Consider the following 12,878-nt stretch of genomic DNA (forward strand, 5'->3'; position numbering starts at 1 on the left):
TCAGTGTTTTGCACGCAATTAACTCGGACCCCAACATCCGTAACATAATCACCGTGTTAGGGTTTTATTAAAACGTTGTTTTCATGTTTAAGAACATTTGAAATTAATTCGGGACTTGGTTGGAAATAGGCGACAATTTCATAATTCGTTTTACATGACTTCGTGTGATTTTTAAGTGAGCATAATGTTTGCTGTTCGTTATTTGTATTAAGGATTTAGATTCGTAATATTCTTGTGATATTGTTTAGTAACACCCATTCCCTTCACATCAGACACTCGCTTTTGCTCGCAGCTGTGCGGATGAAATAGTATTTCTGACATAAAAGGCCCGATTAATACTTTCCCGGCATAAAAAGTAGCATTCAGAAATAATGTAGCTTCCTATTACAGAAAATTTCCAAAATCAGTTTAGTATTTCGTGAGACTAGCGCGTTCAAAAATAAACACTCTTCAGCTTTATACATTTAGACTGGGTTTTGAAATTGATTGGTCCGAATTCTTGACGTGCTCCGTAAAGCATAAACTCGCCAACCAGTCTGTAGTAAAGTTAGGTCGAGTGAGAGTTCCTATCAACTGCCACTGAAGTTAAGTAACTGTCTAGTGTGTACGTGCTTTAACTTATCACGTAATCACTCTTGCGTTTCCATTAGTTTCGCTTGATAGATTCATATCTGATATTAAACTGCTGAGTTTGAGTAACAATATTACGACATTATTTGTATAATATAGTTGAGATTATTTGTAATTGTTAGTTCGAAACAGCACTTTTTCTTCCTTCCTTTATCAATGAAATTTGGTATCAATACGTTTTTTCAAACTAATGTTGCAAAAATAATTTGGCATAGTTATTTACGGCATGATGTGTAATAATATATTATAACTAATAAAAGACATATAAGTAAGAACGCTTTACATACTAGACATATAAGTAATAAAACTACAGAGCAGTAAACAATGTTTAGTCAATTTCCAGTCGTCGATGTTTCAAACGGTGCCAACTGGCAACGATTAACATTCCTTTTCAACACACTTATATCATATATGGCTAACATTTGGCACGATAAAAATAATTCTTTCTTCCAACATCAAAGTGTTACGAACTTAATTGAATAGATCATGGCATACATATCTTCGCACGCATGGACAAATTTAATACTATACTGATCTATCTTAAAATATGTAAATTCCGGCACAGACATCTTTAGACATCAGCCGCTTTATATAACGTTTAACCCTGAATTTACAGTTATTTGCGACTCTCATTAAAATAAGGTTAGAGGACGCAAATGTTTCGTTTCAACATAATTGCGTGATAGCTCCTATGACCTCGTATTCGTCTGAAGCCCACGATAAACAAAATAAAAGATGTTTACAAAATTCTTGACTATTTTTATATCCCATTTTAAATAAATGCTGTTTTATGACGTCATATCTATTTTTATTCATGTAAAAATACATCAGTTCCGTGGTATGAATCAAATAACGATCTACCACCTAGAAACTCAATATGGAGTTGTCTACGCTGTTTTTTGTTGTTGGTGGGGTATGTACCACATTCCACTCCATATAACTAATCCTACTCCATATAACTAACAAAATTCTTTGATTTTCATCCTCATTGTACAAATTTAGCTGATAACTACAAATATATTATAATAAAGAAACAGCACCACAAAACAATCTTGACGTATAATTCAGGTAGTACGCACTAAAAACAATGAAAGATGGAGCAATTTCCACTGTTAGTTCAGACCAATATGATCCAATTCTACTTAGTTATCAAACTAAATTTGAGGACTGTTCCTAGCAGGTCTGCTGAATGATCTTTCATTAATCTGGCAGTGCAACGAATAACCACGTTTAAGCTTGTTAGTGTACTGTGGGCAAAACACGCTGATTCAGGAATTCTTAATAGACGGACGAGACTTTATTATCAAAAAGAATGCTTAGGTAGGCTGCATTTTTTAGATTTTATAACGCTTGGAAGAGATAAAAGTATACCAAAAGAAATGCAAAAAAGCACCATACTGAATACAAAAACAAAATACTTGATGGAATTCGAATAAACATCTTTTACACAAAACACACAACACTTACACCCCTGTAGTCAGACGAGAGTCATACTGTAGACAATATAATGATAATTAATAATGATTACCTGGTAGAAGTAAAACTTGTCAATGACGGTAGCATTCCTTGTGTAGTTGAAGTAAAGGAGGGTGTCGTTCAGGTCAGCGTGCAAGCTGCAGTTCGCACAGTCGACGTCCTCCATGACACAGTTTCTTCACATCTTGCCTTTATACCTGGAGTAGAAAATTAATATATTGCAATCATTTTTGACGGAAAATTTCTTGATGCTGAAGTTGACGAAATATAAAGTAGCAAAGAATACACGTGAAACGAAATTTTGGAATTAAATGAAGAAGTGTATCAAGATTCTATAGAGAATATTAAGGTATAATAATTAAAATCACTTTGTTGGGTTTAATTTTGATAAATAGAATCTTAGAAAAATACAAAAAAAATGTTAAAATATCAAGACATCCAGCTCGGTTAAAAATTGGCCTTAACTAAGAACATTTTATCTGTTCTTTAAGAAATATCTTATTTCATTAACGTTAAGAGGGAACGGAGTTAATTGCCGAAATGAACCTTAATGTTTAATTAATGAACCTATTTTCACCCTGTAAGATATTTAAATTGAAAATGTCTTAATTTCTCAAGTAATCTCATGAATTTATAAATTACTTATAAGTGGATACGGAACATTAGTGCTCAACTACCGCGGGGAAATTTGCATCTCCACGTATTAGGTAAAATGAAAATTGATGTAGTTATTGAAAAAGTATTTTTATTGTCTTGTCAAAGTGCAAATGAATCATTATAAATATTATTTGATAACTATACACTAGTTGCAAGATCTAATATCATACTTTTGTCCATACACTGCGGCACATTTTGCTTTTTATAATTAATAATATTATCAGCTAAACAATTTAAAGGGCGTAGGAACGTCTTCAAGGACCTATTCATCAATGTCATTGATAAAAGCGCTATTTTAACAGTCAGCTGTCCACCCTCAACAATAGTTGAAGGAATTATAATAGTTAAGTAACCTTGATTTTAATAAAATAACTTTATGCTAGGTTTTATTCTACATTTATTGTTAACACTTCACTATTAATAAAACATTTTGTCTAATCTCATATTATACAGAAAAAAATATTTTTTATGTTTGTTTGTTATTAATAAACTCAAAAACTATTTACTCGATTTTGAAACTTCTTTCACTAATAGTTACATTACCGGAGGAGGGTATGAAAGGACGTAGTGGTGAGCTAAGCTGTCATGAAAATTAGTTATCAGTAAAATGAAAGTTTGTGTTATAAAAATAAATCCAGGAAATTTTAGCCCTAATTTATATTAACCCACTGCTAAATAAGGCGCTATAAGTTTGAGACCAGTTAATGCTTTCTAAAAGAGAAATTATAAATAGTGCCAATTCATTATGAGCTTTATACGACAAATGGTAAGAAGCATCTAAACATTTATATTAACTTTTACGTGTATAATATTTTAATTAAATAATAAGTACTGTTTAATATAAATATCACAATCACTATAATATAAAGTGCTCAGCTTTGTTATTATGGTCATAATATTTATAAAAGTACGCTCAAGTAACTATAACTTTGAATATAGATCATCAAATATCCTCGTAAAAAAGCTGTCAACTTTACGGCATCCTAGTGGGAGTAAATAATAACAAAATGAAAATCAATGACATCGTAAAAATCAAGTGACCGGTGCTTAAGGAAAGTACTAAAGTACTAAATATTGTAGACCAACCTGCAATATTCTAGAAGATAGATGATAATTTAGGAGTGAAAGATTTTAGATGCAGATAAACTACTTTATCTGTATTTTAGGTAGTACCGAGTTTGCTTCTTTAGAGCCCGGCGTAGTAAGAAAAAAATATGTGTAGGAGGTATATCACGCTAGTAGAATATTTTTGCCACATATTCGGCTATTCGAATTTATATTCGAAGATCCAAATTTCCAGACGCACTATGAGCATTGTACTAGATATAGATTATACAGTTCCTTCAGGGCCGTAGATAGACTTGAACTTAAGGTAGGGTAATCTCAATGCTCAATAAATTTTTGGTTTTCTTGACTTGTGAACGTAAGTAAAAAAAAAGGAAGTTTAATACTTGTGTAATTGTTAAGGTAATATACAGATTGTAACAATATTCCCTTAAATCCCGAAAGAGGGTTATTTCACCCATCAATTCGAATAACTCTTACTATGGGACCAACTTCCAAATCGCAAAATAAAAAACCCGGTGCTCCATATATTTTCCTTGAGTAGTAATGTAAAAATTACTTGATTATTAAGGTAGGGCATTAGTATTTTAAGGTAGGGCATTGCTCCACAATGCCTCCCCCCCGCCTAGCTACGGCCCTGAGTTCCTTATAAGCAACCAACGGTTTACGTGTTAATGTTTTAATAATTATCATACTCCTTCAAGGAGATTCAATTGAAGATTCAATCAAGGATCTAATATTAAAAAGATTAACCACGTGAGAGCAAAATTGACAAAAATGATGCAAAAGTGTTAAAAAAAATGAACCACGTGAGATGCGGAAAAATGCCAAATTTATAAAAAGGATCTCCAATTTTATATATTTGCATAGGCCCACACTGTGCCGCGAAATTCATACATAGATCGTGACCTACTAGATCTACTAGTGTTTCGCTTATTAAGGCATTAAGGCAGGCAAAATTTCGTCATATTAAATTTTAAAGGCCGAAATATCCATGATTATTAATTATTTTTACGTTTTTCTTTCAACTGCGAGAACTAATCACTAACTAGACGTGAATTTAAATTCTTTACTTGCCAATACTTGTTTAGTTACCCAGATTAAAGCCGAAACAAAATGTATGAAAATGGACCTTGAGGTATCGCCTTAACGTTTAACACTACCCTAGTTAGAACTAAAACTAATATCCACAAGGCTGTAAACTAATTAGATATAACGTTCGCTAACTACACTTATTAACGTCTACGAATTCTCTGTAATCAAACAGCTCTAGGCGCGATGTCGTAGTTTAATTCTCTTTACGAAATATTTAATATACTCTAGTGTAAAATAATAAGACCTTAGTCTTGAAGATTCAATTAAGAAATTATAGCATAGCTCATAATAATAGAGATTATATCAAACTTATATTGATTAACGTGGCTTGTATTTATATAAAGCAATGTATGAAAAGACATGTTCAAAATTATTAGACATCTTATACTTGTACCTCAGAATAAGTTGTTTTTCGAGTATAGTATCTACATTATTTAATAGATAAGTGCATTATTGTTGGAATTTGGAATTAAATTCTGAGATTTAAATTTTTATTTCCAACTCGGAGTAAAAAAATTTGAAATTAACGTATGTACATGTTGCCTACGATGGAAATTTCTCCATATTTAGCGATAGGCCTTCTGTCTATAAATGAAATCATATTGTGATAGAAAAAAGCTAACTCTTTAAAGAATGACAAGAGTTATTATGTAAACATAACTTTAGTAAATTTTTAAAGTATCTAAAAGCATTTTAACATAGCCATGAAAGGCATTTATTTTAAACAAAAAATACACCATGCAGCCCTCATGCCGCAGAAATCTTAATTCATATTAAACTGTTACTTCAAAGTTTTAATGCAATTGTAGGTGCAAACAAACGTGTGAAATGCCCTCGGCGTCTTTATGTCCCACCACAATGTTTTAGTTAAACCTACGTTTATTAGGGTTCGTTATTTTGTTCTTACTCTAAAGATTTTTAGGAACGTATTTTGATATTAGCCAGACTGCTAAGTCTGATTGTGTTGTTAATATAGTTTTGTCTAGAGTCTGGAACTAAATTCTAGTTAAAAGTAAGAAAAACTATTATTTCTGTGTTTGGGAAAAATTTACGCTAAGAAAAAATAAGCTTCTGACGGTGTAATGTTAAATATCTAGAAAATAAATGGATATATAAATTTGGATTTCTTCATTAGACTTTGGAAAATTATTTTAGCATTACTGAAATTAAAATGCTATTTGTATTACCAAAATTGTATGTCTGGTAGGAAACGAAATTTTATTTATTTAAAGATATAAATCCATGTAATTACTGTAATTTCCTTTGAGGAAAATGAATATTGAAAACGGTCGTGTTGTTTTCAAACCCTAGACTAGTTTAATGTGATTGTATTTTAATGATCATCGCAACTGGTGCCAGTGGAGTTAATATTCTGAGTCGTGTTCGCGAATTTCGTTCTCTGTAAAAATCATAACTTTAGCACTATACTATACGTCAGTTTATTATTAATTTATATGCAATGTGTTTTGAAATAATGCTTTGGTTTAAAGATTGTACTGTGCGGAGCTTGATTTAATTCCATTGGAAATGTTGACGTCATTATTTGATACGTTGTTATACTTTTACCTTCTAGTCAATTTTAAAAAATGCGATATTTCTTTCAAAAATAAATTTTTGATACTAGGGAACATACTTATAGCGAATTAAAAAAAAAAAAACGTTATCCCTATTTCTATCATTATAATCTAACTTACCTTCCTAAGAATGTATTTTTAATATTTTCCTCGTTTTTGTTTCAGTCTTTATTTTAATATTTTCAAAATTTTCTCATACGGTTCAGCTTCTGCTAACTTCGATAAAAAAGCTAATGACGAGCCTTGTAAATTCGCCTTACCAATCCCCTATAGTTATAGCTGCGGTAAAACCTTAAAGAGCATTCTTGATATCCAACTTTAAACCCAACTGCTTAGGGATAATGTGTATTTTCCTTTAAAATAAATGAAAAGTTAGGTGGAGTAATCCATCAATCAGGCGAAGATTGAATTGGCACTTGAAAGTGATCTAATTCATCGAAATGTATTCACGTAAAACTTAATTTAATCGTGCATAGCAGGTGGGAATATAGATTTTTGATTTATCAATATACATTTTAATATTTGTCATTGGTTTGGTATTATGGTATTGCACATGGGCTCGGGAGGTCCTGGATTTGATTCCAATAACAAAACTTGCTAATACGATTTGCCCAGTAATCTGGATTTCACACAGGTAGATAGTTGTATCAGAAATGACGGCTGGTTATAAAAACTAAGCCAAAAAATTTAAATGGAATAAGGGCTGCTGGAAATATAAGAAGCCAGGGCAATGGCGACAATCCATCAATTCTTGTGCGCTCGATCTTCACACCGAATGCACGCCCATGCACGGAGGAACATTATGCCGCGACTCTTCCTCTACTCTTCCTTCCCTCTGACCCCTACCTTCTTCCTCCCGGGCTCCGTGACCGAATAGCTGCGGGTTGCCAGCATACCGTCCGCTGGCACCCTCAGTGATAGCAGTAGGGCCCACCAAATCTTCATAGGGACTGCCGTGGTTGCGAAGCCGGGGGATCGCTTGTACACCGTTAGCAGGGTACCTCCTGTGAAAACCGCGGCAGTTCCCCAAAAAAAAACCCATCATTGAAAACATTCACACATGGGATTGATAATTTTATTAAATTTATATTCTGTACAACCTTTGAAATCCTACTGTTAATATCATAAAATCGTAAAACCAACCACTATACCGCATTAATTATGGTGCCAATGAACTTGGTGAGTCACTTAACTAGGAACTGTTCAGTCGGAAAGATATCCTTTAGAAGGTATCTGAGTCACTACTCCAAACTTCAGCGTAGTTTTTCTCATTGACTTGGCATGGGTCGATGTCCTTATAAACCAATTTAAGCAAAGAATGAAAACTGTTTACAATACGTAACATATTGCTTTAAAAATAGAATGGAATATTGTATATATATTATATATATATTGTATATATATATTGTATATATATTATTGTATATATATATTGTATATATAAATTAATTATACCAAGTATATATACTATATACTTGGTATAATTAATTTGTTACTGTAAATGCTAATATTTAACAATATACACAATTTAAAGAAGCTTATTCCAACAAGCTGCGGAAAATTACAAAAAGTTCATTCGCAAGCTCAAGAGGGATTGGGTTTGAGTCATGCGGCGCGTCCCCTTGTGCCGGGGGATAATTGGATTTATTACATTTGAAGATTGATTTCTGATTTCAATTCATAACTGTAGAGGTTGAGAAATGGTTATAAAGTTAAGTTGAAAGTCGCGCAATTAGTAATTCTATTTGCTATATATATAGCTAAACTATATATATATAATGAAAATGTAATCATACCAATGTCTATACAATTATAGGTATTGATGAAAAACTGATACGAGGGCTCTTTATTCTATTTTTAAAAAAAAAAAGAAATACTGCCTGTATGTTAGTACACGCATCACGCCAAAACTACTCCAAGGAAATAAGTACAGTTTTCACCGATGTATTGCTAAAGGTCTAACTTAAAATAGGCTCTATTGTAGACAGTGTAACGACTGGACATAAGACTTAACATCTCATGTCTCAGGATGTCAACCGCAGTTGAATACCAAACAATGCTATGTAATTCAATGTGGTGGATGGTGTTTCTACTGTTTATGAGCGGTCACATCGCTTACCATCAGGCGAATGGCAAGTTAATATCGTTATTCAAAACAATAAAAAAAATCCTCGAAAAATACAAAAGAAAGACTTTATCCCGAAAAAACTTTTTAACGCAGGCGAGCAAAAGCTATATGCAAATACAACTGTAGAATTGTTAAACATTGTACGGTAATTTCGTATGGGTTATTGGTCTTCCATTAAATAGTTAGACAATAAGGTACAGATAGTAACGACACCGCCTTCCTTTAAATAACAAGGTACAGCTATCGACTACTCCATTGCGAAGTTGTCCAAAAAATGTTGCCTTAAATGGATTAAACAGAATAACGTTCCAAGTAGCCTGTATATTCGCAAAGCTACAAGTTTGAAAAGAACATAAAAGAAGGTATTTCTGAAACTTGTTTAAAAAACCAAGAACCTATCGTACTAAACATCTTATAAGGATCATTAGGCGGGAAACTTTTCCGAATCCTTTCGACGAAGCAATAAAAATCTTAGTTATCTGTCAATAAAACTGTCACGACTCGTATTTGTGCGTAAAATTTCTCTTAATCAAGGTAAATCCCTTATCCGTCCACACAAACTAGTGTAATGGGAATGGTGAAATAAAATATACTCTAATGTTCAGGTAAGAATGGATAATTTACGTTGGTCTCCACGTAATCCCATTATCTACAACGTTGAATTTATTTGTATAGTTTAATTAACTGAGTTTCTGTATCTTGTGGTATATTTAAAGGAGAGAATTGCTTTGAGCTTCTTTCTTTCAAATGTATTTGAAATGCATAGAATTGCAAATCTATTATTCCTTTAAGCAAAGGAAACTGAACGGACTATAAAATAGTTTTAGTGTTATGTTGTTTATTTCAATCGTGTAAGTACAGATGATAACAGATGGGATATTGAACAGTATTATTTATGTCCAGCGCACTGGTGAGACAGCTTGAGGATTGTTAGTTGACGAATAATAAACTCCAATGACATAACAATATAGTTACAATTCCCATGACAAAGGTGCTCATAAAGAACAAAAGCTTCGGCGCATTTAGGGATGCTTTGGCATGGCAAGGATATAGCTGAGTAATACTAATAGTCGTCAGTACTCGCTTGCATGTAAGAATGCAGAAAAGTTCATTGCCATGCCGTCCCGCCAGTGGACACAATATCTTATACGGTACCTAAATTGAAATAAAATAGGTTTCAGTTGAGATTGAATTCTTTAGAACACTACACATTATTGAAGAAAATAGCTTCATTAATAAACAAGAAGTATACATATACCTATGTCATATCTATATTCATTGTAGACGATGGTTTAATTCAATTAGTTCCATACCGAAATAATTGTGTTTGAAGCGTGATTACAACACTTAATTCAATTTGTGTAAGTATTTATCGCCGAAAAACGGCTGTCTGTCACACTTAAACAGTTGTACAATGAATGAAAATAAATGACGTTGCAATATAATGCTGTGTATAACATCATCATCATCATTATATAACTTACCTATTCTGAAAACCATTAGTCTACTTTCCAATTTGTGGAGTACTAAAATAATCTTTATATAATTAACTAATATTATATCTCAATTTAATTACAAACTCAATATTATTACGTTATAAACATTTTTCCTAAATTCAGCTAAGAATATTTGCCAAATTTGGTTATCGCAGCATCTAATCTATTACGCGTGACTTGAAATTAGGAATGTATTGTATTGAATGGAAGTACACGAGCTCTTAGATACCTACCTTAATATTCATACTACACCTACATTACAGATGCTTAGAATACATAACGAGAATGTAATAAGATGAATTTCTAGGAAATATTTTGTATTTAGAAGTCAGTGGTTTGAAAAATTGGTTCTTACCAAAGGATATCATCAATACGTTAATGTAGCCATTCAATTGAAACAAATACGTTGTTTGTTCGAATAATATTCTTATTATTATTTGTCATATAAATCCGATACGCATTTCATTATATGTATTAATATGTAGGTAATACAAGACGACAATGTCATAACTGATGAAGATTACCTCTAACTTTATTATACGTGTTATGTTCACATTTGACGAACATAGTTAAGAAAACACGGAATTTTGTGCCTTTTTCATCAATATAATCAGTATTAATATAAGCATCTATACACATCATTAGCAGATCATCTAGTAGATTTAAACCCACGAATGCTTTTAAAAAGTATCCGTTTGTTAATTGCACCGATTACAAGTTCCTTAAAGTCGGAAAACTGGAGACCTGTGAAGAAATGGAGATGATGCGATGATACCTATCTACTGGGCTCAATCATACCAGAGATTTATTTATTTAAAAATCAAAAGTCTTAATACTAGTCTGACACAATCTAATCTGATACACTTATCTTAAGTCCAATAACGCATTTACAAAAAGAAACTGAAGTATGGGATCATTGGTGCCGATAACAATATAGCATAGCATTTGATGTATTGACCAAAATTATATGCACTCATACCGATATACAATTGGAAACATATAAATCAATAAACACTTCACGAAAAGGTCACATAAAATTTTAAATTCGAACTAAGCCGAAAAGGTTTTGCGGCTTCACCGAACGAGCCTTGACAGCGGAAATTGAATTTCACGCATCTATCACCGGCCCACTTAACGTCTCCGACAATTTATTGCGGCTACAGCGTTCTATGTACGTTCACCTGATGTGTGATACTATTAGGCCAATTTGACAACTAGATTGACGGAATGGTGATGAAGATCAGAAACAGAATTTAAATAATTACAAAATATATACTAAATTCCATTTATTGTCCCCTGTACGGAAGCCAAAGAAACTTAACATCCATGAATGCAATTAAAGTGTTTTCATTTTATAAGTTAAAGTGTTCAGTAATAAAAAACTTTTATTTTATAAGGTTTAACGGCAAACCTAGTTTATTCTACATTTACACTTCTACGGCAATGTACAATAAAATGTATGTTTTATTAAATTTCTTTCTGAATGAATTCCATGTGAAATGTTCACTTAAAAATAATATAGGTAATGATTTCTTTTTTGGGTATCAAGTATGTAAAGAACGACACAAACAAGAAAAAAAAATATAAAGCGGCAAACCACACATTCGTTCCGCAATTACAAATACGAATCTTTATAATTATAATATAACGACAAAGTATGCCGGCTTTGAACCTAAGTATAAGTACCTTATTAGCGATTCGCACGGTAATGTGGATATATGGTCGCTGGAATTATGTGAAATTGCCACATTCAAGGTATCAGCGCCGGATCTATGGGGGGACAAGCCGGGCCCTTGCCCCCGACCGGTGAATTCAAACGGCGGCAAATCCAAACTTAGCAGACGAATATACAACTCATAATTAAGGCAACTTTAATACTGAGACATCCAGAACATTACACATATAAAATTATTTCCCGCGGGGCGCGAAATGATGATGATGACAAAGTTAAAAATATTATCCACGGGGGCAGCATTATCCAGATTTTGCCCCGCCTCCAAAAATTCAAGATCCGGGACTGGGCATTTATAAAGTATATAATATTACTTCAATGAAATTACCGTAATTATTTTTTGTAAACGAAATAATAAGTATTATGACGTATCTTTTAGCTAAATAAATTTTATAATCAAAGAGATTTGAAAAGGTTGAAGGAACAGTTTCCCGCTTAACTACATTCAATTTGTCTTGTTTAGATTTATGAAATAATTTTATCCAAACCAAACGCTAACTAAAGGCAAATTTTCCAGAGAACAAACGACGTGATTGCCAATCATGTTATGATTATAATCAATGTTTTCATAATCACGACCTAATTGTGTAGCGAGATAATCTACTAAACATTGTTCGTACTGGTATTCATGTACAATTTGACGATTTAACAGATTCGCATCAGCTAATGCATATTTTTTACAAAATCAATATGCGAATATTATCAAAATGAATATTTTTTTTTTATCATAAATGTAGAATATAATTATTATGAATAAAACTAGAGACTATATTTGTCTGTTCAATATCACGAACATTGTTTAGATTTAAAGCGTTGAAATTAAATAAAACTAGAGACAAGCTTTAATTAAATAAGTCTATAGATATGATGACGAAATCTGGTTACCAGATATTATAATTTATATGTAAGCTCTTTCGTTCTCATTGTTTTTCAAATAATTTTATGTTGACCAAATATTGAAATTTTGAGTTCAGTTTACTAGATAGCTTTTCAAAATGAAATGTAAGGTACATAAAGAGTTAATA

The 12,878-nt window shown here is 32.2% G+C and overlaps 1 protein-coding gene across 1 annotated transcript in view; it reads right to left on the reverse strand.

Moving 5' to 3' along the window:
- LOC115445677 (cardioacceleratory peptide receptor) overlaps positions 1-12,878 on the reverse strand; it is a 47,787-nt gene that overhangs the window by 15,946 nt on the left and 18,963 nt on the right. Inside the window, exon 2 of the mRNA XM_030172043.2 lies at positions 2,159-2,303. Coding sequence (XP_030027903.1) covers positions 2,159-2,272 — 114 coding nt within the window. The 5' untranslated portion in view covers positions 2,273-2,303. The remainder of the gene's footprint in view (positions 1-2,158; positions 2,304-12,878) is intronic.

This window comes from Manduca sexta, chromosome 26 (assembly GCF_014839805.1).
Source record: "Manduca sexta isolate Smith_Timp_Sample1 chromosome 26, JHU_Msex_v1.0, whole genome shotgun sequence".
Taxonomy (NCBI): Eukaryota; Metazoa; Arthropoda; class Insecta; order Lepidoptera; family Sphingidae; genus Manduca; species Manduca sexta.